Raw genomic sequence first — 27,266 nt, 5'->3', positions numbered from 1 at the left:
GTTTAATTATGTGTGGAAAAATAGGAGTTCCAAAACATCAAATGAAAACAGAAAAAGAAAGTCACCAGTTGATTCAGTCCCACAGAATAAAAGATGTCACCCCTCTGCATGATAGCAATTTATACAGTCCCTAATTTCACAGACTGTTCAGTACAGCAGACATTCAAGAATATAAAAACACAATCACAAATCATTTAGAAAAACACATCAGTTGGTGAAAAACATCCATTCCGTTACCTCCTTTATAAACACCAAACTCCATATTATTATATGTGATATTTAGAATAGAGTTCCACATATTCAGTAACTTGGCTCTTGAACACCAGTGTCCCTCCTCCTCCTCCTTGACGTCATCAGTGTGAATTCTCCTGAAAAACAGCACATTCAGTTTGATTAAAAGGTTGCTTGATGGAACCGGCTTTGATCATTGGGCTCCTGCTTGTTACAACATAAAATCAAACGTTCAAAATGATGGCCAAAACTCAGTAGCGGGACCCCTTTCTTCAAACAAACTAATGCAGGCTAACATGTTCACCCTGCTAACTGTTCTTCAAATGCACATAATCGTGAATGAAGTTCTATTCAATGACTGTGTGCTGTTATTTGGAAATAAAGCTAACAGGAGTATTGAGTTGAAAGCATGATTAGTGCTCATGATTTTGTCAGTGCTGATCAAACAATCGTAGTTGTGACTAGCTGACATGGCCCTGTGGCTTCGGAGAGCACATATTTTCCACAGCTGCACAGCTTAAAGGACAGGTTCTCAAGTTTCCCTGTCTGGCTCAAAACAATATGCCCACGTGAACAACATTTCCTCATTGAGCTGCACTGGAGGAAACTTGATTTAGCCAACTGCAGCCTCACATAAATTTTATGTTTTGTCACTGTACTGCAGATTTTGTCCGCTGTATCTAAATGAGTTCATGCATGGGTTCAGCTTGTGAATAAGCCTGCTTGTGCCACTTTCATCTAGTTGCTGTTGTTCTGGCAGCAAATCCAGGTAAGCTGAGAAGAAGTGAAAAATCCAGGCTCAAATCCTCAGCAATCATATCACCAAATCAATTATCCACGTATGAAGAACGGGGCCCAGCTCCTCATGTGACAGTGACAACAACTGACCTCTGTCACCCTTTTGTCCCCTGCGTCCCTCAATGCCTGGAAAGCCTTGTTCACCTGTGTCCAAATAGAGAGAGTGCTTACTGGCAGCAAAATATTGTGAGTGATTTTTCCAGTTATTATGGATTTTATAATCTCAGAAGCAAGTGAAGAACATAACTTTTTTTTTTTTTACATCAATTTCACAGTGAACTGCTATGTTTTCTTTGGTTTCCTCTGTTGGGTAAAGGGTGGTAACATGTTTGATATCGAAATAAAATCACACTTTTTTCTTTTTCTTTTCTTTTTGATCTACCTCTCTCTCCTTTTGGCCCTGGGAATCCCATGTCCCCTTTCTGTCCTGGTCTTCCAGGCTGTCCAACAATGGCTCCATGTGCTGTCAGAGGACAAATTCAACTGTTATCAGTCATGCTGACACTCACACCCTTTTGCCTTTTCATAGTTTTGTCTGTATTGGGGAAATGGTGACTGTAACATTTTAACTACTAAATGCTTCTTTACTTCTCATGTACTCCACTAAATCGGTGATGTTTGCATGGGAACCAAACACTCGGCTGTATCCAGGGGGACCTGGAGGGCCAGGTGGTCCTGGCGGTCCTTGGACGACACGTTCATTGTGGTTTCGTTCAATGTCACGTAGACCATGAGCTGGAAAATAACAGGCAAGGTGAAGAAGAGTCTCAAGCAGTGTATTTACTGTAGATTTTGATTTGTGATTTGTGACATCATAATACAGTTGCTCACATCTGATGTATTCCAGCAGATCTGTGGTGTTACCATGGGAACCAAACCATCGGCTATATCCAGGAGGACCTGGAGGGCCGGGCGGGCCTGGAGGTCCTTGAAAGACACGACTGTTGTAGTCCCTCACAATGTCGTGCAGCACGCCACGGGCTGCAAATGAGAGAAAACTCAATGATGCAAGTGAAAGCCTTTGTGTCACTGATTGCTTTCAACCGCAATAAAATAATGTAAACTGCCAGACTGGAAGAAAGTTGTACTGTATCATTAGCAAAGACCTCTGGCATGAGAGTAATCTTTGAGAATAAGAGGCTAAGAGGTCAAGACTTTTCTGACTAAGCCTTGAAGACAACCAGCGAAGACAACATGATGACTTCACTGTTGAAAATGTTGTGCTTTCTTTTATATCTCATAAGCTACACTTTGCTGCAATTAAAATGAATCACTAATGACTGTGATTCTTTTATGTGATAAACTTTAATTTCTTACATCTGATGTATTCCACCACATCTGTAACAGCTGGTCGTAACAGATCCTGGGCTGGAAATGACATGGTCACAGTTAGCATGGGCTAAGATCATCAAAGATGTCATCATGGGCTCTGGAACATAATGGCAGCCTTTCGATTATGAAAGCATATAAAGCTCATATGAATTTACATTTTATGTATTCCACCACATCCATGACGTTTTCACGAGAGCCAACCCATGAGCTATGTCCAGGCATTCCTGGAAGTCCAGGAGGTCCTGGAGGTCCTTGAACAACATGTTCAGAGTCTCTCACAAGATCACGAAGAAGACCATGGGCTGCATATGGAGGACAGTCAGGTAAGTGGTAGGCTATCAATCAATATTCCTTTATTTGTCCCGCGAGGGGAAATTTCAGAATGTACTATATGTGGTATGGTTCATGACAAACTTCCTCTAGTTCACCTACATTTGATGTAATCAGTTACTTTGACAGCCACACTGGAGTAATCTCCATTATCCAGGTACCAGTCTCTAGTACCAGGCACACCTGGTTCTCCCTTGTGTCCTGGGGGTCCAGGAGGACCTGGTGGACCAGGAAGTCCAAACATACCTCCTCTTGAACTGTCAGCTGGAAACAATACAACATAAGGTGACTTCAGAAGAAGGAATGACTTTGGGTCATATGGGACTAGAACATACATAACATAGTGACATGTTTGAGAAGATCTATGGCAAGACTATGCCTGAATTAAACCATCAAAGTAATATTTTTGAATAGTTGTTGACAGTAAGCCTCAGGCATGCAATAAAGGTTTCCCCAAAACGTATCTTGTTAAAGATGTTAAACCTGGCTCATGCCCTCGAGTAGTTCTAGTACTCGGAATTAGCTCAGGCTAAGTCACAAGTCACACACTTTAGCTTTAAGGCTACATTTTGAAATTGGCGAAGTATACCTTTAAACTCACCCTTGATGTTTCCTTGTTCTGCTTTATGCATCTCTCTGTTGGCATAATCAGCATAGGAAATTAGTCCAAGGATTCGGCCAGGGGGTCCCTCAGGTCCAGGGGGACCAGGGAGGCCTGGTGGGCCTCTGAGAGAAACACCTTTGGGAAGGCAGTGGAACAGATGTGGAGGCAGACAAAATGTTAAGTCCAATTATGCTTTCTCGGATGAATTCCTCTTGAACTCATGACGGGAATGTTTTGACTCACTTTGCAGGTTGTCATTAAGGTCTGAACTGACGTAGTTGGGGCCAGGTGGACCTTGTGGACCGGGGATACCTGGGGGACCAGGAGGTCCCTGAGGGCCCGCAAGTGCTAGTTGGGGAATTACAATGAACTTCTGTAAGCTTGAGAATGCTACTAGATCTAGTTTCTGTAGAATAGACAGTCTACATGAACATAAATATTACGAGCTCAAAAAGCTGGTTTACTGGGATGCTAACCATCTGTGTCCCCATTGTTTTCTTACTTGACAACAGATTTCCAGGAAGACCAGGCGGCCCAGGAGGTCCCGGGGGTCCAGGGACACCACCCATCCCCCTCTCTAGTGACAGACAGCATCCAAAGTCAATCAGAGTCATGTCCTCTCAACAGAACACCATTTTGATAACCTGCAGGACCTTCTGTAACACTCACCATTTATGAGGCTGAGGACACGTTCAGCCACCTCCTGGTTGCTGAACCTGTAGCTCCCGTGGCCTGGAGCTCCAGGGGGTCCGGGTGGACCAGGCGGACCAGAGATGTATCTCTTTACATCCTCTCCTGGACACAAATAATTGACACGCTTTGCCAAAAGGTCTAACATACAATGCTCTCAAGAGATGAGTAACAAACCAACAAACTGTATCAATTTGAAGAAATCAAGTTATTGAAAGCTAGTTCTTTACCTGTTACTTAGCACAGATCATTAGACAGACATGAAACATGGCTGTCCCATTCAAATGTATCTGAATTTGAATCAGATAACCCACTCCGGGTACAGTCACAGGTGGGGAGTGAGATTGTGGTGGTACACTGGTAATATAGGTGTCCTCAGGTGAGCTTAGACAGGACAGAAACCTCCCATGGAGGAGCAGGGAAAAGCTTGCTTGATCTTGATTTTCAGTATGATATTCACAGACCGTGAAAGCAGGGCCTCACAATCCCTCAGACTTTTTGGGTTTTGAATTCATCCACAAACACTGCTGGCCTCAATGTCACCCTTTGCACAAAATGATGAAGAAATTATTGACTCATGTACCCATCACATGGGAATGTGCATCTGTGCCATTCAAACATGAAGTTTCTGCCACTGCAACATATGTCATCTGTCAGGACTTTGGGGATCTTAACCACCCTCAAATAAGGCTTACGTTGTAATAGACTGATGATGTCATTGACAGAGATGGAGCCCGGTGGACCTGGAGGACCAGGAGGTCCAGGAGTCCCATCATACCCTCCATCTGGACCTAAATGGGTAAAAAATTTTTGAGGGCTTTCACCGCAGTTAAACAGTGAACAGTTGATTCTCATGTACATGCATCCTGTGTAATGATAGATGTAGCATTATTATGTTGTATGTAACTGGTCATACTCTGAATGTAGGCTATAACTCGGTTGGCCACACTGTCGACCAACCCGTCCCCTGCAGACCCTGGAGCCCCCGGAGGACCAGGAGGACCAGGAGGTCCAGCCAGGTACTCCCTGATGCCACCACCTGCACATCAAAACAATTTTGTCTCAAACTTAGCTCTTTGTTTCATTTGATTGTAGCATTACATAAACCAAAGTAAAAAGATACATAGCTTACTCCGAAGATATTCTGCAATGTACCGGCCCATTTCAGATGATCCAGAGTGAGGTCCAGGTGGAACAGGTGAGCCTGGGAGGCCAGGACTGAATGAGCCACCTGCTATGACAACACAAATTCTTCGATAAAATGTCATGTCATAGAAGAAAAATACATGAATAGCAAATTTAAAGAGTATTCCCAAAGATAAAAAATGAAAGAATGTTATTGATACTGTTGAATTATTAGCAGTACCAATTGAGCATCGACCTTTGCTGAGGGGTGAAGCCAATGAACAAGTACTTTAATCTGCAGTTCCTTTGATGGCCACTAGATGCTGACTCTAAGCAAATTCGGTAGAAAAAAACAAAGAAACAAAAAACATCCATCTCCCTTTTTTTAAATGGAAACTTACTATGATCAGAAGTTAGGTTCAGCAGAGCTGACTATAATTTGAACACATTTTTTAATAATATTTTTTCCATTAAATGAGTACTCCCCAGATTTAGGCTCTGTACTCTTATGCAATTGTTTCTCTGACTGCTGACAGTTGTTGTTTTTTTAAAGGATATCATTTGATTCAGCAGAACCAAAGATGTTGTCTGTTTTATTCCATACATTCATTTCTCTGTTCAAAATCTGGCCTCCCCATTACCCACAATGCAACTTAATTGCCAGCAATTCAAGCAAAGATTCCCAGTGGTTCCCAGGTGGTGGAACAAGTTATCAAACTCCATTCGTTCTGCAGCGTCCCTTGTGATCTTTAGAAAAAGACTACAAACCAATCTCTTTACTGAACACCTTGCTCTTTAATGAAAAAAATAATAGAAAAAAAAAACTCTATCGACTCTATGCACTTTTTGCACTTCTTCGCAACATTGTCTTGTAGCACCTGTGTCCGATTGGACCAGAAAGTTACGTTAGGGCACTTATTCTTGTTGTTCTCTCCCATCTAGAACCTTGCTTGTGTTTTATGAAAATCTCATATGTATGTTGCTTTGGATAAAAGTGTCTGCCAAGTGACAAATTGTTAATTGTAATTGTAGCGTATTGTCAACCTTAGTTGCTGTTGCTTGCTCATAACACTGCAGAGGGCACCGGTGAAGATTATCATTAGGATACTGTATTAATATATGGTGGGGTACAATATTTCCGATGGTCTTACCAATGGATACTCCAGAAATTCCTGCGTCACCTGCAAGTAACATGTAAACATAATGAGAGGCAAACGCCAGTGTTTGCTGACTTGTGAATCAAAGAAAACGGGAAAAGGGGAAGACAGACAGAACAGACAAAGTGTTTGTCTAGAACCATTCACTACGGTTAAATCCTGTATAATACAGACACAAACAAAGAGGATTTTGTAACAGGTCTATAAAAAGGATTTGAAGGTCATTCAGAACATTTGGCTTAGTGTACCCTTAGGTCCTGGTGGCCCCTCTGGGCCTGGTGGACCCTGTGGTCCTCTCGGTCCAGACTGACCTGGGAAACCTGAAAATATATGAAAACAAAAACACTGATTTAACATCTGGTGAAAAGAGCTTTGATGTTCATTGTTGACAGTTGAAGCATCTCCATAACAACTGAATAAGCTCATTTTCCACCCTACAGTGCCTACATATAGTGATTCCTACATGAAGCAAGACTCCCACAGATAATCTTTTTTGGAATACATTTTGTAAAAATCCTACTTATCTGAAGGTTTTGACATACCAACACCTGGTTCCCCTGGACTCCCTGGAAGACCTGGCTGACCTGGTTCACCTGAAACAATAAGCATTAAATTTAGCCAAAGATATGTCTGTTCTATAAGTCTGCAGGTTCTAAATGCTATGATGGATGCAGATAGGTTTGCACTTTTCTCACCTTGGTACCCTTGTATCCCTCGGGGACCTGAAGACATGAATGAGAGGATGAAAGAATATATCTGTCCACAGGAGGTTCTCAATAATTTCAAAGAAGTATCGTAATTCTTATGGCCTGAGACTTGCCACATTCGCTAATCAGTTATGTAATTTTTCTAACACATGAATCCATGATATGAATGTATCTGATTTGTCAAACCTACCTACTGAGCCCTGTGGCCCTGGTGGTCCTGGAGGTCCTGGTGGTCCAGCAAAAAAGGTTCCTATAGACATCAAATGTTCCAAGCAGAGATAGTTAAAGTTAACTATGACATGTGTCCAAAACTCTACAACATATTTGTAAAAAGATTTCTTTCACCAACCTGAGGTGGGCACGAAGCTGCCAGGCTCTCCTCTCTCTCCTGGAGGTCCAGGTACACCAACACCTGTGACAGCAGCAACACAGGGACAAATTAACAAACAACAAAGAAACAGATAAGAGAGAAACTTTTTTCTGACACTGGCTGTCTGTCCATCTGTCTGGCTGTCTGTCTGTCTGTCTATCTGTAATGTGAGATACTTGTTTACCTGGCTGTCCAGGAGGACCTCTGCGTCCTGGAGGACCCTGCTTAGTCTCACCTAAACAAGAGGTACAATAGCAGTTGAATAACTATTAGTTTGATCTCAGCTAGTGTCCCAGTTGCTTGGAAATGCCCTTCATATCTTTCAAATAGCTTTTGACATACCTTGAGGACCAGGTGCTCCAGGAGGCCCTGGAGGTCCTGGTGGGCCGGGCTGTCCAGCCACTGAGGAGAGTTCTGTTGGAAATGAAATCACAGAGGTGGGAGAGGAGTGTGTTACTGTAGGTAGAGTGTCATTCTTGGCATTACCAACAGATGGTGCCTAAGTAACTAATTAAAGAAATGGAGAGGCACTCACTGTGTGTTTGGGTAGCACTGACACTTTCTGAACTTGTGACACTGATACCAGGCTCACCAGGTTGTCCTTGGTCTCCCCTCTCCCCCTTCTCTCCTTTCTCTCCTTGTTCACCCTTTGGACCTAAATAATGAAGCCAATATGTAACAGTTCTAACATCCATGTAACACTTGAACCATCTCAGACACTTAACATGGTCAAGAGCTGGGATTTACCAGGTTGTCCTGGAACACCAGCAGGGCCAATCGGTCCAGACAGACCAGGGGTTCCAGCAGGACCTGGAGGCCCAGCAGGACCTGGTGGTCCAGGGATGGCCACAGTTTCGGACCCAACTAGAAACAAAATGTACACCAGTTAACTTTACAAGACACTGTGTTTTTCTATGGCTTTGAAACAAATGCACAGTACACTTGGTACAACACGAATACTGTTCTTACTTGGAGCGATGATTTTACCAGGTAATCCTGGTTCACCTGAAAGATGGGGTTATGGTAAATTTCATAATGATAGTATACATTATAGACATATCAGTGGTTATATAAGCCTTTGAAAAACAGCATTTTAAATCATAGCACAACTGTTTTAACCCCTTAAAGAACCCTGCTGAGAAAGAAAAGTTTTATTCCCATTTACACAACTAGCATTAGCATTAGTTACTCACATGTGACTCTCACATACACAGAAGTAAAGTCTTTCTGCAAGCTGGCAGTGGATCAAATGATGGCAATGTTAATTTGTCGGTCAACATTTTTGGATGGATTCTCATTAAATTTTGATTCCTTGACTTTTCACTTAGTAACACCAACAGGTCAATATTTCTATGTGTCCAGTTCTTTGGTTTATGACAAAATACCTGCCAAACTAATGACATTCCCATCATCTTCAGCTCTACTGTGTGTTCAGTGCTAATTAGCAAATGTTTGCATGCTAAGCTATGGGAAATTCCTCAGGCAATATTTTATAAAAACAACTGATTACATCGCAGTTGAATATATATGTTGCCATGTAAAACATTGTGGTACCTGGGAGACCAACATCTCCAGGAAGTCCAGCAGGTCCTCTCACACCAGGAAGTCCCATTGAACCTGTGTCACCTACAATTTATACAGAGGCCTATTTCACAGTCTGAAACAACAAATGATAATTTTTGCAATCTCTCTGATTTGTTCATCGAGATCCTGTCAATTTTGACATGGAGAGACTCGTGATCTGACCATGTTGTAGCATCATTAAAGCCATATCTGCTCATTCACTGAAAGTTCTTCGCTGTTCTTTGTATCTCGTCTTTCTTAAGGACAAATCCATCCATCTTACAGCATTCTCACAGCACACATGTCTATCTAGCACCTAACATCACCATGTCAGCAGTAATCCAAACATGTAACTCTGTCAGAGCTGACTGGAAAGTATGACTGGATCTTATATTTCCTCTATCCTCACCTGTAATTCCCTTCGATCCCTTTGGTCCAGCAGGGCCTTGTGGTCCAGGTTGTCCTGGTTCACCTTGAATTGTGAAATCAAGCAAAATTTTTCAGATTTTAAATGCAACTCACAAACCCTAACCTAAAATACACTTGCAATGATTTACAGTTAAACCTACAGTTCTGACTATTGTCACCAAAGACAGCAGATTAAAAAACTCTGGTCCCTCATTCAAACTTTAAGATGTGTGATAAATAACGTTATTCTGGGACACACCAGCAAGTCCACGTAGTCCCCTCTCTCCCTGGTCTCCTTTGGCTCCCTGCAGCCCTGGTGTCCCTCGATCACCTGCATTAAAAACAATAATAAGTGTCAATGGAGCAAACAGAAAGTTGGTCTAAATCAATAAAATCAATAAAAGCTATAACTGATTGATAAGTGTTCTAGTTGACATGTGGATCGTGCAAATGAAAAGAAGATAAAGCCTGAAAGGTACCTTTTGCTCCTGGAGCTCCTGCTTCACCCTGGAAACCCTTTGGACCTGGAGCGCCTGCAGACAAACAACAGACTTAATCAGGCTTGCCAGTCAGGAGTAAAGAAAACACAAAATATGAAATAATGGGAAATGGAGTCATTACCAGGCCTTCCAGTGGCACCCTGCTCTCCACTGGCACCTAAATCAAACATGATAAATGGACTGTATTTAGAGAGTGAAAAGCACCTCCACAGATTTCTGATTCTGATGTGTTTTACCAACCTGCCAACGGGTTCCATTTAACATATTAGCGAGAATCAATTTTCTAGAGACAAATTTGTAAATGGGCTAAACACAAATGTTATCTGACCTATAACTCCATCATGACCTTTGACCTTACCTTGCAGCCCCATGGGCCCAACAGCACCAGCAGGACCTGGCTCACCTTTAGATCCTGTCAAAACCAGGTTTCATTAATACCTCAGTGAATAACTTTCCAAAATTCAACATGAGTGACATGAATATTTTCAACCTTTCTCTCCAAATCCTGCTTGTCCAGCCTCACCACGGGGGCCCATCTGTCCCTCCCGGCCCCTCTGGCCTGGTGGTCCCTCCTGACCTGGTTCACCTATTCACAAAGGACAAGAAACTCAGCCCATGATTTCTTTTCTTCTGGTTTCTGCTCATCACAATGCCCTTAACAGTACCTGCACTTCCTTTTGGTCCCCTTGGTCCATCCAATCCCGGGTGACCCATCTGCCCAGGAGGACCTTTAAAATTAAGAAGACATGAGTGCAGAAGCAACAGGCAGCGTGTCTGTCACCTCTTTGGAAAGGAAAACGCTTCAGTGTGTTTGCTCTCAGTCTTACCTGGCAGGCCAGGAAAACCACTATCACCTGCAAAAGACCAGTTCATTGGTGTTGATTCCAGTTTGTAGAGCATGATCCTTACATCACACACTGCTTAAATTTAATATTAATTTATGTATTCATTGAAGACACATAGACATGCAGGACAATCCCTCACCTTTTTGTCCGAGTGGCCCTGGATCACCTGCAAAGAAACAGCCAGTCTTATGATTGACATCAACAAAATACCAACAAATACCTAATTATTTTACATCTGTGCAAACATGCCTTTAGGCCCTGGATCTCCTCTCTCCCCTTTCAGTGAGTATGTAAGTGTTTCTAAAAGAAGAAAAAATTAGGATCAATCAATACATGTTTGACTGACAGATGAGTTGATTCATCAGTGCGTTATATTTCTGTACCTCTTACAGCGTCGGAGCGGAGTTCAGCCCTGAGCAGCTGCTGAACAGCTCTCTGAAGGGCAGCACTGTCCTGTCCTGCGCCTCCTCCTGGCCCAGCAGCCCCCAGGTTGATCCCATTGTCATAGTGGGTCAGGGTGGACCCAGACGGACTCCTGTGGATGTATGATGAATCCAGTGGGTCGATGATGTTGATGCCAGAGGAGGCCGACAAGCGGCTGGACCTTGCTGACACAGTGCCAGTGATGGCCTCAAGAGCATCAACGCGGTTCTTGAGGCGTTTCACTTCTTCACCTGTGAGGCCAGAGATGATGTGCATATCACCTTCAGTGAGCCCTATACCGATAAATTATATACTGCTATAGAGAATGCATGTTGTTTTCTACTGTCTTACCCAAAGCTATGAGTCCAAAGAGGAGGCCAAGGAGGAGGAGCAGGCCGAGCAGCAGGCCGAGCAGCCACTTCCACCAGCGGCAGCAGGAGCAGAAGCCAAAGCCTGATTCATCTTCACGGATCTCTGAGAAACAAAGAAGATGACAGACAAGGTCATATTATGGTAATATTATACTTTTTACTCCACTAACAAAACACAGCAAGGGCTTTTAAGATTTGATGGATCCCAAAAAAATAAACTAGCCAACAGTACATAAAAATTGAACTTAAATGATGAATAAATTAATCAATTACTTGATCAAAAATAATCAGCAAATGTTTTGTTAATTAATCAATCAATGAAGATATTCTCATACAAAACTGCCTAAAACAGTTGATAGTTTCAGCTTCTCAGATCAGACAATTTGAATTAAACTGAATTATTTTGAGGTTTGCACTGTTGGTTGAACAGAATAAGACATCTGAAGGTGTCACTTTGAGCTTAGTTGTGACTATAATGTAGAATAGATGGATTGATCAATAAAATAAAATGCAGATTAATCCATAATAGAAATAATCATTAGTTGCAGCCTTACATAAGTAAAATCTTATGCAATATTCTAAGAGCTATTTTGGCAATTCTTTTGCTCTATCTTTTTGTGGGGTCACGCAGGATTTGACTGTAAACGTGGACATACAACAGATCCTAATAAAAAAGGGGACAGTACCTGCATAGGTGGCTTTGTCTTTGGTGGCAACTTTTGAGGCTGAATCTTTAAAAAATATGAAACAGCAAATAATTAACTTCTGAACAAGTAATATAATGTATGTGATGAATCCAAAAACCAACAGGATTTGTTGTATAGGAGGCTACATTTAGCATCTGTCCCTCCCTCCACTGTGCTGGATGATAGTTTCTGCTTCTCTCTCTTCAGTGAGTCCTCAGAGTAGGTCGCTACAAGACACAACAATTACAAGTACGGCATCATACACAGAAAATGGTTCACATGTGTGCAGTGTGTACAGTATATGACTTTAAAATAGCAGTAGCAATAGCAGAAATAGTATTCAGGTAGTAAAATAGGGAGTATTCAGTATTACCAGAAGCACCAGCAGGTGCAGCAGACATGAAGTGCTTCCCCGTATCTTTGGCTATGACCAGCCGCTCTGTCTCCCTGTTAACAGGAACGTTCTCTTTCTCTATCAGCACAAACTTAAAGTCTCTGCCTGAGGCCTCATCATGAGTGGGACTGCTGGGTCTCACTGTGACAGACAAACACATGACATTACCAACTCAAACACAACAAAGGGCTGCTGAGACAGTGGTAAAGGAAGTATTGATTATGATGCAATAATGGCAACATGATGATGATGAACACCAATGAATCCATCTACATATCTGATACCTCACCTGTGGTTGTGCTAATTCCAGTGCTAGATGCATTTTTTTGCACACCGTAAACTGTGAAGGCACAAACATGCACATTTAGATGGTGGTTAAAAAAAAGTTACAGTACTAAACTTCCTCAACTGTAAGGTTTCCCTCTCACATCATGTGAAATATGTCAGGTTGCTCATTGCTTTTGATTAGAAGAAAAGCCACAGATAGCTTTGTTGATAAAGTTGGCTGTATATCACCATGTGAATGGAGACTACATGTACAAGTTTTACCTATATGAGTGCTGGAGCCAGTGGGCGACAGGATGGTGGGGCTGGCAGTGACCAGGTTATTCTGAACACCATACACAGGAACTGAGGCAGAGGGACAAACAGCATGGTTATCTGCTGTCAGTGCTAAGCTACGTTGATTCCCGGTGAGATGCGACGCGACAGGGAGAAGCTCACCAGTGCTGCAAACAGATAGTCCACTGTTCACTGAAGGAGAGCTGAGTGTCTGGTTCTTCTGAACTCCTCCTGCATGTGACAGAACAGAGCACAGCCTTGGAAAATAGAATAAAAAGCATTATGAATTCTGGCCATTACCTATAACTACCATGCCACACAACAGGTAAAAGCACATTTAAATATGACTCTAATGTTCAATGGTCCATCACACCACAGTTAATAAAAGATGCTAACTGAATAGACAGATTCACCACAAACAATGGCTTAGAGTGAATAACCGTCACTGCACAAAGTATCACAGCAGGAATTCCATAAAAGCATATGTACAATGCATGTCTTGTTGGTGTCTGCTTCAAGTGCTTTCAGTGGTGTATTTTGATATTGTTATTGTTATTTGCACATGCACATGCTGCACATTCACCCACATTTATCTACACTCATTTACAGCAAGTACATGTTGTATATGAAGAGTGTATCTCTTCATGTCTGAATGAGTTTTTTAGTTGATAAAGGCCCTTTAGAAAGAGGCTTTAAAGGGTCACTTCACCCAACTCACAAAAAGACATATTTTCTTCAAGCGGTATGATGCCATGCAGACAATTACATGAGTCTGACATGCTGAGGTTTGGAGAAATCAACCTTTGAAAGCTAATACAACTGAAGCAAATCAAGCCCAATATATTCTACTCAAAGCAATAGAAAGTAGATTAGAAAAACCCAATTACTCTTATTATTTTATTTTATTTGTTTATTTATTTTTTTCGGAAAGGATGTCCTGGTTGATTTAGATAATCGACAGACATCAGTGTGAAGAGTTTTCATTGAAACTTCTTTCAGCTGTAGAAAGCAGCAGCCTGTGAGTAAAAAGCACATTGTGTCTGGAAACATGTTGATATTGAGTTTTTCTCATGGAATTTTTAATGCTTTGAGCAGCACAAACAAAAATTTAATCAGCATCCATCATATTGATAAAACAAAAACATGCTTCTTTCTGTGCTGAGGTATGCTTGCAGCAGTGGTTCATTGACAGTGGTTAAATACAGTTGTTGTACATCCTCATCAACAAATAATTAATGTTATGGGTTGTCATGTATGACTGACCTGACTGGTAGAGGGTGGAGGTAGTTGACAGGTTGTTGGGGTTGGTGTGACTGTAACTGTAGCTGCTCCTCACACCTCCAGACCAAATGCTGTCATAGTGGTCTAATATGGAAGCCAGAAAAATGGCAGAGAGACAAGAGAAAGTGTAAAAACTGGTGGCAGACCACATGTGAATTTTAATATCAGTCTTAAAGATAATATGAGAGCTGATTGGCTGAACCTGCGCTGGAGCTCTCAGACAAGGTCCTAGTTTCCACGCTGGCCTTCCTGGGGACAGGCAGTGTGTTGTTGGGGGACTGAGCGGAGCTGGTGCTGGTGGTGGGGTTTCCTCTCAGCAGACGCTTCACGTCATCCAGCTCCGTCCCTGCACAGCAGAGCTAACAGTGGGCACCGAGCACAGGCGCACTCCTCCTCCAGTTACAGTTAACGTCAGCTTCAAACTGACCTGATCTCATGATTACATTTTTTAACAGTCTAACAAAATCAAAGTGCTGCATCATATGTACATTCTGTAAGATCAGACAAGCACAGGTGGAGGAAGTATTCAGCTCCTTTACTAGACTGTAAAAATACTTATTGCACGTAAAATGGTAACGGCAGGTAAAAATACAAAAGTACTACAAGGAAAATGCTCTTCAAGTATGTAATGTAATGATGAAATGGCCCCTGTGACTGTATATAGTATATCATTAGATATAGTATATATGTACTATTACAGAGTATATTGTGGGATTATTATTACTCATGCATTGATGATTAAGCAGCATTTATCTGGTGTGGTTGGTTGAGGTAAAACTAATTCTTAATTATTTTATATTGGGCTGCAAATAATGATTGTTTCTGTTATGGATTAATCTGCTGTTTATTTTTTTATGAGTCAATTAACTAATTGTTTGAGCTCAGTTTTTATAAACTGCTGGGTGCTTGCTTTTTTTTATTTTTTTTTTTATGTTTTAAAGGTTCTTCATACTATACATGTTGTATGTAACTATAGTTGTCAAACAACTGTAGTGGATTAAAAAGTACATTATTGCCCATTATTTTCCCACTGCTATATTGAGTAGAGGTAGATGTAAAAATACCTGAAATTTGTACAGTACTTAAGTGAATGTTCTTAGTTGCATTCCACCACTGCAGATCTGTGGATATGCATGGATGCAATGGAGAGTCGTACTCACAGCTTGCTGTAGGAGAAGCACTCTGAAGCCTGGCTCTGATTTCACTCTCTAAAAAACAAATGGTTCATTAAGTAAAGGTCAGGTACAGGTCAACATTGTACCAATATGTAATTATTTGCATCGTTAATGTACTATCCCTTTAAGTGGTCTGTATCAGAGCTGATTCTGTACCTCTGCTCTGAGTTCTTCCTCTGCTTGCAGAGCTTGAAGTTGTAATCGAAGAGCCTAATAGAAAAAATAATAATAATTGACGATTTGAACACATGTGCACATTCCAGACTATAATCTAAGATTCAACACTTACCGTACTCCTTCCTGATATACTCTGGAGAGGAGTTTGTGCTTGAACTCTCTGAAACATGGTGACAGAATAAACATTAGCCTCCTTTTGAAATGCAGTAAAGTCATGCTGCTGGCCCTTCATTCAGTCTATGAACAATGTGAAAAGACCAGACAGCTAAGTACATTAGCATGAATGAATTGACCTTTGCTCTGTGACTAACCATCAAAGACCTGTGAGCGGGCTGCAGCCATTGTGCTCGTGCTCTTCCTCTCTTTAGGAACAGGTGAATAAGCGATTGCTGAGGATGATCCTCTCTTCACCTCCCCAGATCCTCCGGAACTGTAGCTGGTCTTCCTCACAGTTGAAACTGACACGGTACCTAGACCCCCTTCCCCTTTTCCTTCTCTGCCACCACTTACAAAGCTAGAAGACATGCCAAAGGACCCCTCTCCAGCAGCCCAAAAGCCTTCCCCTGAGACCCCTGGAGCTGCTGAGCTCCCTCCACCTGAGGATGCAGCAGGAGAAGCTCCAAGAGGAGTGATGCTGATGCCTCCGGTGCCCTTGGTGGTGCTAGATCAACTGGAGCTGGCTGCGTGGGAGCTGCTGGATGTGATCACAACTGAGATGCTCGAGCCTCCTGACGCAGCTCTTCAAGCTGACCCTTCAGACAAAGATCACCGAGAGGAAAAGAAATGACATTGAAATAAAGGAGGCGAGGAGTTTCCACCTCATTTTGATGAATTACAGTCATCATTTTTTACATTTTTCATTGAAATGTCACCCTTGTGTTTTTCATCTAATCTTGAACAGGCACATCTTATCAAAGCCTTCATCAATCAATCCATCAGTCTTTATTTGTACAGCACTTTGCATCCAAACAAAAGGTAACACAAGGTGCTTCACACAACATTAATATCACCCCATTCATGCGCAAAACAATCAATATAATCAAGAACTGAGGAAAGCTATGAGAAATGACATACATAAATACGTAAACAAACAAATAAGGACCGTTCAGTGAAAAGCCAGATTAGAAAAGTAGGTCTTGAGTTTGCTTTCAAGTATGCTAACAGTCTCTGCTGCCTTCATCATATATTCAGGCGTCATTGCATGCAGGCGATGAAGGTAGCAAATATCTAACTGCCTAAATCCAGTTTCAGCTACAAGACTGCACAGGTAAAGTTCAGATTTTAACACCCATTTCAGCGTTTTTTCTTAGAAAATAACATTCCCCAGGTAAGCCTCTGCTTGCCTGCGAGTGTGCCTGGACGTGCCTCATTATCCATACCATTCTACTCTTATAGGAGACTGATTTATGACACTCAAACATAACATAGTTGCTGTTGCTGGTGGAGCCCAGGGTAATGATCATTTTCATCTATTAAAGATGACATTTGATGGGACTCCGGCTCCCTCTAGCACACACACACACGCACACACGCACGCACACACACACACACACACACACACACACACACACGCACACACACACACACACACACACACACACACAAATATGTGAATAAGTGACGTCTTACACATTGCAGATAATCATTTGAACCATTGTTAATATGAAAATTATAACGCCATGTACTGTTGTCACTGATAGCATGTGTCATTTCACAGCTTCATTCAGCTCGTTTGAAGCAAATTATGCATCTGTTGACAATACAAAAGAAATAAAAAGCATATGCGTCGCAGCATTGCTGCATTTGCATTTGAGAAAAGCTGCAGTTACAGTTAGCACCTCTCAGATCTTACCTTCGCTACTTCTTTCAGCTCTTCCACCAGAACTGACAGTCGTGGCTGTAATTAGATTGTCCATCCAATGTTGCACAAAACGGAGCATGCACTGTTTTTATACTTGAAATGATTCATGAGGAAAAGGCTGTTATGCTGGGTGAAATATGAAAGGCTAAACTCTGTGACAATGTAGACTTTGATTACATTGAACTGGCATCTTATTGTGTCCTCTGGCAGTATCTGCACACACAGTCCTTTGGAACAAGTCATATTTTTTTATTTTGCGTGCTCATATTTCTTTCTTTTGTAGCCGTGCCTCTTGTGAAAAGGGCTCTTTAGAATCCTGCAGGGTTCACCTGAAGCTGAATAGAAAGGCTTTAGCTCTCTGTTCACTTGATGAGTGTGGCTTTCCTTTTCACAAAAAGGAGCTACAGTATCAAAGCTTATCAGCACAGAATCTAGCCTGAAACAGGTCTGGGGTTTCAGTCACTGGAGGAATTGACTTAAAATCTTTGGCCAGCAGTCATACAGATAGAATGAACCTGTAATGGATTACTAAAGGCTGTTATAGACTGTCAGCGCAGAGACGTGTGCTGACATGGGTGATTTATTTTGATAATCATATGTACTCTGCAAAAACATGACATCCAGGAAGAAATACCACAAAACTGAAGGCAAATAAAAAAAAAAATGCACTGCTGCTGTAGAATTAAATAAACAGATAATGATTTTAAAAAATTCTGTAAAGTATTTTTGAAATGAGAGGGTTAAATGTGTTATTAGTTCATTCTTTTCATTTCAAAGCCACAATGAGGAAAATATTTAAATTATTACAACATTTTTAATTATTCTGACGTCATAACTATTTGTTTGGAAAAAAAAAAAAAAAAAAAGAACAGAAATTTGAGAGTCTGTGTCTTTGAGCTGCTTTCAGCCCATTTGTCTCAGTGTCCCTGGACTGGACTGGATCTGTGGTGGCTGGGGGTAGTTCTGTCCACTGCTGTCTGCTACAGTGTTGGTTATCATACTGCCACTGGGGGGCTTCAGAGTCACAAGCGTCTAACTTTTTACACAAGGTACATATAACCACAAACACTAATATCCTGTCTGCTGAAACAGAGGGACTACAGCGGTCAAGAAAAGGAAGACGTGAAACAGCAGGAAGGATCCAGTCTATATGCACAGACTGATGTTTTCATTGAGAGTTTGGTTGATTTTCTGGACTAACCTGTTGGAATGAATACTGTGACCATAAAAAACACTCCTCAAGCAACATCTCTGACTGTTAAAACCAACACTCTTCAGAATATATTGCCATCTCTCCTTCTTTATAATGCGATTGTACATTAACATGTCAGCTTTACTGTCCCTCTCGCTCTCACTATTTCCTGCCCCCCTTGTCCTGTGCACGGGCATGAATGCCACCTGATGATTGGTTGGAACAGTCTTAACAATGTCACCCGTACACTGTACGTTACCGCTCCCAAACCACCCACGCAGCCTGCACCCACATGAAGGGAGGTGTGAGAAAGAAAAAAAAATCTGATATATTGACAGAGTAACAGGCATATCCCACATTTTTATGTTCACATTTCACACGATGCATTTGCTTGTTGCTGGGTTTTACAGTTTTCCTACCTTCCTACCTTTCACACACTTTGTATCTGTGCTGCTCTAACTGCAATGCAATTTTAATTCACGTGCAATTTTGGCATTTAACCATGTATTGCAACTTCTTTATGTCCTCATATATATGGTTACATGTGTCTAAATATACTTCAAAAAGTATAGAACCTTTTATTTTTATTTTTCATGCTTCATATTGTTTGTATTAGACAATCATAATATATAGATTTCTAGTTTTTTAGGGTTACTTATCTTTACTGTCCTTGCATTTCTAACAAATATTGACACATCATCTTCCCTGCATGGGGTCAATATACTTAAAAAATTGTATTAAACACTCTTTACAGAATATCCATTCTGATGCAAGCTGTATGTCTTTCAAGAGCAATACATGCAATAATACTATTATCATAGTTGTAACTGTTGTTTACAACTTTTAAGCTAAACCGCTACGTGCTGCTATGATTTATCTTATGTTTAAGTAGCAACAACTTAAAAGCATATAATCATCATACAGTCTTAACTAATGCATGCAAACCTCCTTTGTAGCTGTCACAAAGAACTGCAGCAAGTTTTGCTTACCTGTTAAATCATTTGTGCAAAAATAATCCCTCCCCCCCTTGTGTCCCCCAGCAGAAAAAAAACTTTATCGGTCTGTTCTATTCAAGACATTGCAGTGAATAAGGTCCAGGTGTTGCAGGAATACGCTGTGCAGTGCCAGGGACTTGCATTTGCCCGAGAGTTTATTAGCTTTGTCTGACTCGAAGCTTCAGTCGACAAGTTCCAACAAAGTGAAAGGGGCCGTTAGTTACAGCCTGAGACAGGCACATTGTTTAGACAGTACAGGAAAACAGCCCAGGGCTCAGTGAACAAAACAGTGGTGTAAAGATTGTAAAAGTGGTTGAATAAAGTAATAGTGGTGCATCCTACAATATTAATAATTACTGTTGCTTGTTTCTATAATTACACACTTGTTTAATGAAGACTGGATGAACATGCCTGTGAGTCACAGATATTACAGGAATGTGACCGTGAATTTCAAGGGCCTGAAAAATACTGAACGTTATTGGACGGGAAGAGTGAGAATACTTCAAAGGTGATGCAGAACTCTCAATTATGAGGATGACTCAGCAGCAGCTTCCTCACTGTGTGTATAAATAACTATCTGGTTACTGAAATAACCAACAGACATGAGCAAGGTATGAGCGAAGACACTCAGGTCCACAATCCATTTTTTCAAGAGGGCTGAAATGTGACAAAGTACATGGAAATATTGCAGAATTGTAAAAGACTTAAGCTTCCTTTGCAAAAAGTCAAAGTTGTTCTGTCGGGAATCTGCTGACTTTGTTTACATGCTTTGAGCTTTAGAGTGGCAGTGAGGCCTGACTTTCACACTGCGCTCAGCGCCACACTCTCACCTGAACCATGACTGCACTCTGTCAGGGTTATAATCATTCTCATTTCCACTGAGAAATGCATTCTTAACAACATCACAAGTACAGTAACTTCAAGATGCTGTCTAGATTAATAGCAATATAAGAAAAGAAATATAAGTATCCATCATTTCATAGTTGATCAGAAGCTTTTACAACACAAACCAGAAAATATTTACAATACTCTGACAGCACATAAAATAGTAACAATAGTAACACTGGTCAAGACAGCACTGATGGATGTGTGTTCAGGAATGTATTCACCACCAAGCACAATCATGTCAGTCACACCTGCATGCAGGTTTCTTACTTAAAAACCTGTCAGACAGCCTCAAAACAATGCAGCAATAGCTACAACCATAACTCATAACACTTAACTACAGTAAACTGCAGCCACAACGTGTCACAGTCACAGCTTCAGCAGCCGCCAGTCATTATAATCAGCCTCATTACTGAAACAGCTGGAATGATAAACACCTGTGGAGGAGTTTCCTTCAGCGACCAGGACATTCTGTATCCTACATATACTTTATATTTGTTCAACCACCAACTCATCTCAACATTATGACTAATGCTTACATTAATGCCAATTCACAAACACGACCTCAGCCTGCGCTGTCAGTCAGACTAGCTAACGTTTACTGCTGTAATAAAATGAATACCACCACATTTCTTGCTGACTGAACTAAAAATCAAAACAATGAGCTGAAATGTTAATAATGCTGAGAAGTTTTAACACCCAATACAGCTGTTTATGTGAAAATTGATGTGCTGGTGAAATTCACAGATTAGAGCACTTTTCTTTATATATATATCAATGCCACTATTACTACCAGTAACAACAATAACCATAATAATAATCATCATCATCATCATCATAGTCATAATAAAGTCAGATCAGAGAATCAAAGAATAAAATACAAAATAAATAAATAACAGATATTTGAATAAACAGGAACAGAATCAATAATGACAATAGATAATATAGTAATAGTAAATATGTTATCATTGGTATTATTATTATTAGTGTTGTAGGTATTGATATACATGTGATTAATATAGCCCTGTGAATGAACACAATGTAATCATCACTATTATCATTATTATTTTTTTTTAAGAGTATTTTTTGGGCTTTTTGCCTATAATGTGATAGAGACAGCTGAAGACATGACAGGAAAGAGGGCAGAGAGAGGGGACGACAGGCAGCAAATGAGTCCAACCCGCAGCCATGGCAGAGGACTGGCAGCCTCAGCACATGGGGCACACACCTTACCAACTGAGCTATAGGGGCACCCACACTATTATCATTATTGATTTCTCACTGCTTTTCCATATTTCCTCCTTTTTGCCCTCTCTTGTATGCATGTATGTACGTGGTTTTCAGTGAATATGGAGATACTACTATAGTATGTGAGTGTGTTCAAGTTATGATTGCGGACAGCCAAAAAACAAATAAAAAATGAATGACGGACGGACTGAATATGTGTGGCGTTCCCCGATCTCCACTTCATGAGGACAGTTTCCTTGGCCGAATTTTGGCCAAGATCTGGGCTGGTGACTGAAATGTTAGATTTTGAAGTTTTAGATTTTGTTTGAATGGATGATTTAAGTTTCAGATATGTTGATTTTTAGGGTCCATGTGTATTGTGTGTTGCTAGACGTGGATTCTGGATCCTGGATTCTTGTGCAAATGTCAGTCAACATATATAAAAAAATGATACGGTGCGATCAAAAGACAAAAAACAGAGGTGACAAACGTGAAGACAGGTCATGTCATTCCCTCTCTCTCTCCAGCTGTCACTGTCAAAAGAGGTGCTGGAAATGAAATCTACGTATCCAAAGAAACAACAGACAGAAGAGTACATTACTAAACGTATGATGAACGTGTGATTTTTCAGTTCAAGTCCATCTGTTGCTTGAACAAGTCTGAAACCATCTTGTTTGAAACTTATGGGGAATGAATTCTTTAGAGACATGGATGCTTCTAATACGACATCTCTCACACCTCTGTTGATTTAACGCCAATCGGAGGGCAACACGGCGTGATGTGTTTCTCTTTCCCCCTCTTAAATTATGTTTGTCAGCTTCCCTGAGTTGTCCCCTGAATCATTGAACCTTACACTTCAAACCAGCAAGTTACAGGCTTTGTTTTGGCCTTGGCCAGGCTAAAACAGTTAAGATGTCATTTCAGCCCCGCTGGCGTGAAGTGATTTTGAGTCTTCTTCCCTGTTTTCCATCCTCAGAGTGCCTTAAAAAAAGGCATACTTCAGGGAGAAATGAATGAGTGGCACATAACACCACACAGCCAGCGGCTATACACTATCATTCAGGTATGTTTCACTGTCAATCTTCACCTGCACGCCTCAGGGCCTCCAGCTGTTGCAAGATAAGAATAATGGCTAACGTGAGTCATGTAAACAGCCACACATGGGTCAGCTCTTCACCCTCTTGTACAAGCTATTAACCATCCACAGGTGTTTTCATAGCGTGCACACCGGAGACGTATTTTGTATGAGACACTTGTGTGACTCACTGATAAATGCTATGTAACAGTAATATAAGTCCTCCCAGATGAGCTGCAGTGGTTTGTCATGTTCTCAAAAAGGACCTTTTCCAGAACTGTTGTCTAAGGATAGGTCTGCTTATATTCATACTTTATTTTTTGTCAACAAAAAAAGACCAAAACCATCAATGAATTGATCCTCCACACTGATGCACTGGGTGACATGTTCCTTCATTACCATGAACAAGGGCGCTGAAATTTACTTTGGGTCAATTGTACATACACCACTCTGCTGCTGTAAATACACATGGTGTATATTAATCCACGTGAAAATAGTCCCACCAAAGATATGCTACATGCTCCAGTTTAGCAAAAAAACTACAGTGTCCAGATGTTGTTGATTGTATTTACACATTTGTATATTTCTTTAGTTCTCCTACAAATAGGTGAATTTATTGCCTACTGCAGTTTAGCAGAATAAGAAGAATCCATTAAGTGTATCTTTACATTAGAAAATAACAAAAGAAAAAAAATACTGTGGACATGGCTTCTGTGTCTTCAGTGTTATGTATGGCCCTGCTAGCATTGCACCATGAGTCAAGTCTGAGTCTAGAGCTCTGCCCGCTCTGTATTAATCAAACCCACATTTGTGTTAAAGGAGCCGTCTGTGGTTTTCACCTGGACATAACACAGCTGTGTCTTTCAGCAACATTAAAAATCACCTCCAATTTCCAGTAAAACACAAGTCACAACGATTATTTCAGAGTAGCCACAAGACATGTCAGGTGACAGCTTTGACCTTTATCCCACACATCGTGAGCACTGAATGCTAATTAATCAGAGAAATAAGTGCAGTGTGACTTGTATCTAATACATGAAATGTATTGATGGGCAGGTTCTCATAATCTCTTCAGCTTCTTTCCCCTTCACACATTTCGTTCAATCCACTTCAATATTTTTGTCCAGCGTAATTTATTTGTGTTTAGCTGAGTATACTGAACCGAACATACTGCACATACAGTACATCATGCAAAAAAAAACAAAAAAACAAAACAAAACAAGATCATTTTTAATATATATATAGTTAACAAAATATATATTTCATTTTTTTCACATGTGTACTTGTGGTGTCTGTAGTTGGACTTGGGGTCAGTCCACATCCAAGTCCAAGTCCAAGATGGTGGTAGCTGTTTGTAAAAGGGCACTACAAGCTTACATACTTAGCTCATATATTGCTTAGCAAATGGAGTAAGTTCCAAACAGACCTCTCCTCAGTATGTTCCAACAGAGACATCCTGTGACAAAATTCCACAATTTTGATACAAAGTCTCACAGAAAAGAAGTGAGATTTAGGTCATTGATATTGGGTGAACACATGATAAGCACAGGGGAAAACTCTTTCTAACCCTGCTGGTCATTTTTAACAGTAGATCATTCATTTCCCACTCGCATTTCTTTCATTTTTCCCATGGTTCTGTTGAATTACACGGTCCTTTCATGGCACAGGGTAGATGGTGATTAAAGGTGTGTCTATTTCAGCCTTCTCTCTCACGCATTCTCTGAATTTGAACAATCTCTATTTTTTGTTAGCTCACAACGAATATCTTTCTCAGTGTTCTGTTGTGTACAGATGACAGCACAACACACAGACTGCATTTACACCTGCCGAAGACTTGAGCACAGTGTGAGCCAAACTAAATCCAGTTGTTGTCAGACAGTGATGATGGAGCTCTTTAAACCCTTGATTATTTAAAATAAAATTAGTTAATGACTGAACGTGATGTAGTTGGTGCGAGCAAAGGTCCATGTCCCCACACAAAATTATTATTTAATGATAGTAGTCATTGGAAAAAGCACACCCGGAAGTGTTAAAGTATCAGTTGTACTTCCGGGTTGGCTGTCATGGCGGCGCCCTGAGTTGTACTTGTTAGCTTCAGTTATCCAAACACCTTCGCACCAAGAGATAATTAAAGGCGTTTATCGGGGCACTTTGTCGTCAGGATAGATTTTATTTATATTGCCGCCATGTCGTTCAAAGATGTGGCCAAGTGGAACGTCAGAGCGTCTGCGCTGTACGCTGCTGGCGTCTGGACCATGATCTGTACGTACGGATACATAACGTACAAAGGACCCCGTCAGGACGAGCCAGGTGGGTGAGCACGACCTGCAACACGCACACCCACACACCGCTCGACACTGTCTAAATGCTGTCAGTAAACCGTGAAGTTACCAGCTGATCGGGGCGTTGGTGACGGCTGTTGTCTGTCTGTCTGTCTGTCTGTCTACAGTTAGTCATGTCTGCAGCCTGCTTGTCTCAGAGATGCTTCCCTCACCATCACTTTTGCAAGTCACGTTTTTTAAACGTAAAGGAGAGATGAGATTATTAAATTAGATAAAATTATGCCAATACTTACACAATAGTGCACCAACAATACCGATTCAATATGATATCTGATAATCTGACATTGATAATGTGTGCATAATGAGAGCTTTAACTTTAGATACTGAAAGTACATTTTGCTGATGAGGCTTGTGTTTTAAAGGCCCATGTTGAATGAGGGACTTTTACCTGTAAAAGTACTCAAATAAATTATCTGAATACTTCCTCCACGGCTGGTTGCATCAAGGTGATTTGTGTTTTTTATAACCTAAACCAACCTTAGCCCTGACAGTAACACTATCACGATATTAAACAGGCTGGGACACAAGAATCAATAGTGGCAGATCAATTTGAGAGTGATAAGCTAACAAATCTAATTATCAAATGTTATTTATACAGTTGTTGGGCTTTGTTAGTCAAGCTGAAAATGTTTGTTGTAATAAATGAAAAAAGTCAGAAATAAAAACAACTCATTTAATTTCCATTTCCAAACTTTTCAATACACACACGGTGACTTTCACAGTTATTATACTGTTTATACCCTCAAGCAGGTTTACACACGTCAGTTCTGACTGCTAAGTCACTCTGCATGTTCTCCCTCAAACTTAGGAAAAAAAGAAGAAGTGCAAGTGCCAGAAAATACAAATCAAGTCATCTACGAGACTCCTCACTCCAAAACTATCATCATCTACAAGAAAGACTTTGTCCCGTACACCACAAGGATCTACAACTTCATCAAATCCTTCAGCAGTGAGCCTGGGAGTGGAGACGCTAACAAATAGCTCTGCACTGAAGTTTGGAGAATGCACTATGAATGAATGCTTCTGTGTGACCTGTCCAGGTGTGAGAGAGCTGCCATCGTGTTTGGACGCTCATGGACTGCCTTCAGCTAGGATTTGTGATGAAACTGTCAGCAATTTTCAACAATATTTGTGTTCGCTTCATCCGCACCAACAACAGAAGGTTTCCACAACCACTAATGATGTTTAAGTATTAGTGTGGTCAAGTTTCCTCTGATTCTGAGAGCATAGCCAGAGGGTTCACTTAATCTCTTTGTTAAATAAAAGGCACAATTATGAAAGTGTCAGAAGGTTTTATTGTGTTTTTGACTGGTGTTGGCATGTGTTAAGTAATGCATGTTGTGGGAAATGAGCGATACCTTTGTGAAAATCAAAAGCGTTGTGTTTCAGTTCTGTGGTCAGTTTTGATGCTGCGATGTGTGTGCCATTATAACACATTATATTATAGGGTGTTTCTAGTATTTCTGCTGCTTCAGCTCTCTCTGTAGGCCTTTGTCACAGCAGACATTTTGACTTGTCATACCAGGAAACAGGTGTGACTGACTGCATTGCCAATGGCTCTGTTATCTTCAGGGTTCCCAGTGAGCCATGACTGAAGCAGCTGAACGGAATTCATCCATTGTTCATTTTATCATTTGCACAAGTGTTTTCCTTCTGTGACATGTCAGAGTGTCTTCCATTAAAAAAATGACTAAAGCTCTGTTTAATATAATGCTGAACAATGCAAAACCATGACCGAGTGCAGCCTCAAAATGCACAGCACAGCTACATAAATACATCATAACAATCTCAGCACATCCAAGCGCATTAAGAAAGCTAATATTATTACATGGCTATTGTATCACATTTTTTGTGATCACTCATGCAAGCAGTGTCCATTCATGCCACACCTGACACCTGGACTTTGTTAGTTTTAATTTTACAAATACAATTTTAATGACATTATCTCAGGGAAAGTTAGT

General features: G+C 40.9%; 2 protein-coding genes across 2 annotated transcripts; one reads left to right on the top strand and one right to left on the bottom strand.

Moving 5' to 3' along the window:
- Positions 1-262: 262 nt before the first annotated feature.
- Positions 263-17,644, bottom strand: LOC143319231 (uncharacterized). Its single transcript, XM_076728020.1, is given in 52 exon segments — positions 263-368; positions 1,120-1,173; positions 1,412-1,492; positions 1,618-1,764; positions 1,861-2,010; positions 2,517-2,663; positions 2,794-2,955; positions 3,293-3,430; positions 3,539-3,643; positions 3,798-3,872; positions 3,965-4,090; positions 4,681-4,770; positions 4,902-5,024; positions 5,118-5,219; positions 6,262-6,291; positions 6,516-6,587; positions 6,810-6,860; positions 6,963-6,989; positions 7,165-7,224; positions 7,324-7,386; positions 7,529-7,579; positions 7,687-7,758; positions 7,904-7,999; positions 8,092-8,208; positions 8,314-8,349; positions 8,899-8,970; positions 9,317-9,379; positions 9,575-9,646; positions 9,795-9,848; positions 9,937-9,972; positions 10,174-10,227; positions 10,306-10,401; positions 10,481-10,543; positions 10,643-10,669; positions 10,800-10,826; positions 10,910-10,960; positions 11,044-11,334; positions 11,435-11,557; positions 12,141-12,185; positions 12,287-12,367; positions 12,514-12,675; positions 12,824-12,874; positions 13,084-13,164; positions 13,258-13,326; positions 14,359-14,460; positions 14,579-14,722; positions 15,537-15,584; positions 15,708-15,761; positions 15,841-15,888; positions 16,040-16,504; positions 16,866-16,898; positions 17,581-17,644. Coding segments are annotated over 52 exon segments (4,719 nt in total). The 3' UTR covers positions 263-300.
- A 7,383-nt stretch (positions 17,645-25,027) lies between these two features.
- On the top strand, positions 25,028-26,693 carry LOC143319663 (small integral membrane protein 26-like). The gene is made up of 2 exons (XM_076728795.1): positions 25,028-25,273; positions 26,114-26,693. The coding sequence occupies exons 1-2, from the start codon at positions 25,150-25,152 to the stop codon at positions 26,284-26,286; spliced, it is 297 nt and encodes a 98-aa protein (XP_076584910.1). The 5' UTR covers positions 25,028-25,149; the 3' UTR covers positions 26,287-26,693.
- The last annotated feature ends 573 nt before the right edge of the window (positions 26,694-27,266 follow it).

Source organism: Chaetodon auriga, chromosome 4, assembly GCF_051107435.1.
Source record: "Chaetodon auriga isolate fChaAug3 chromosome 4, fChaAug3.hap1, whole genome shotgun sequence".
Taxonomy (NCBI): Eukaryota; Metazoa; Chordata; class Actinopteri; order Chaetodontiformes; family Chaetodontidae; genus Chaetodon; species Chaetodon auriga.
The sequence above is the reverse complement of the archived record's forward strand: the minus strand, read 5'-3'. Positions and strand labels throughout refer to the sequence as shown.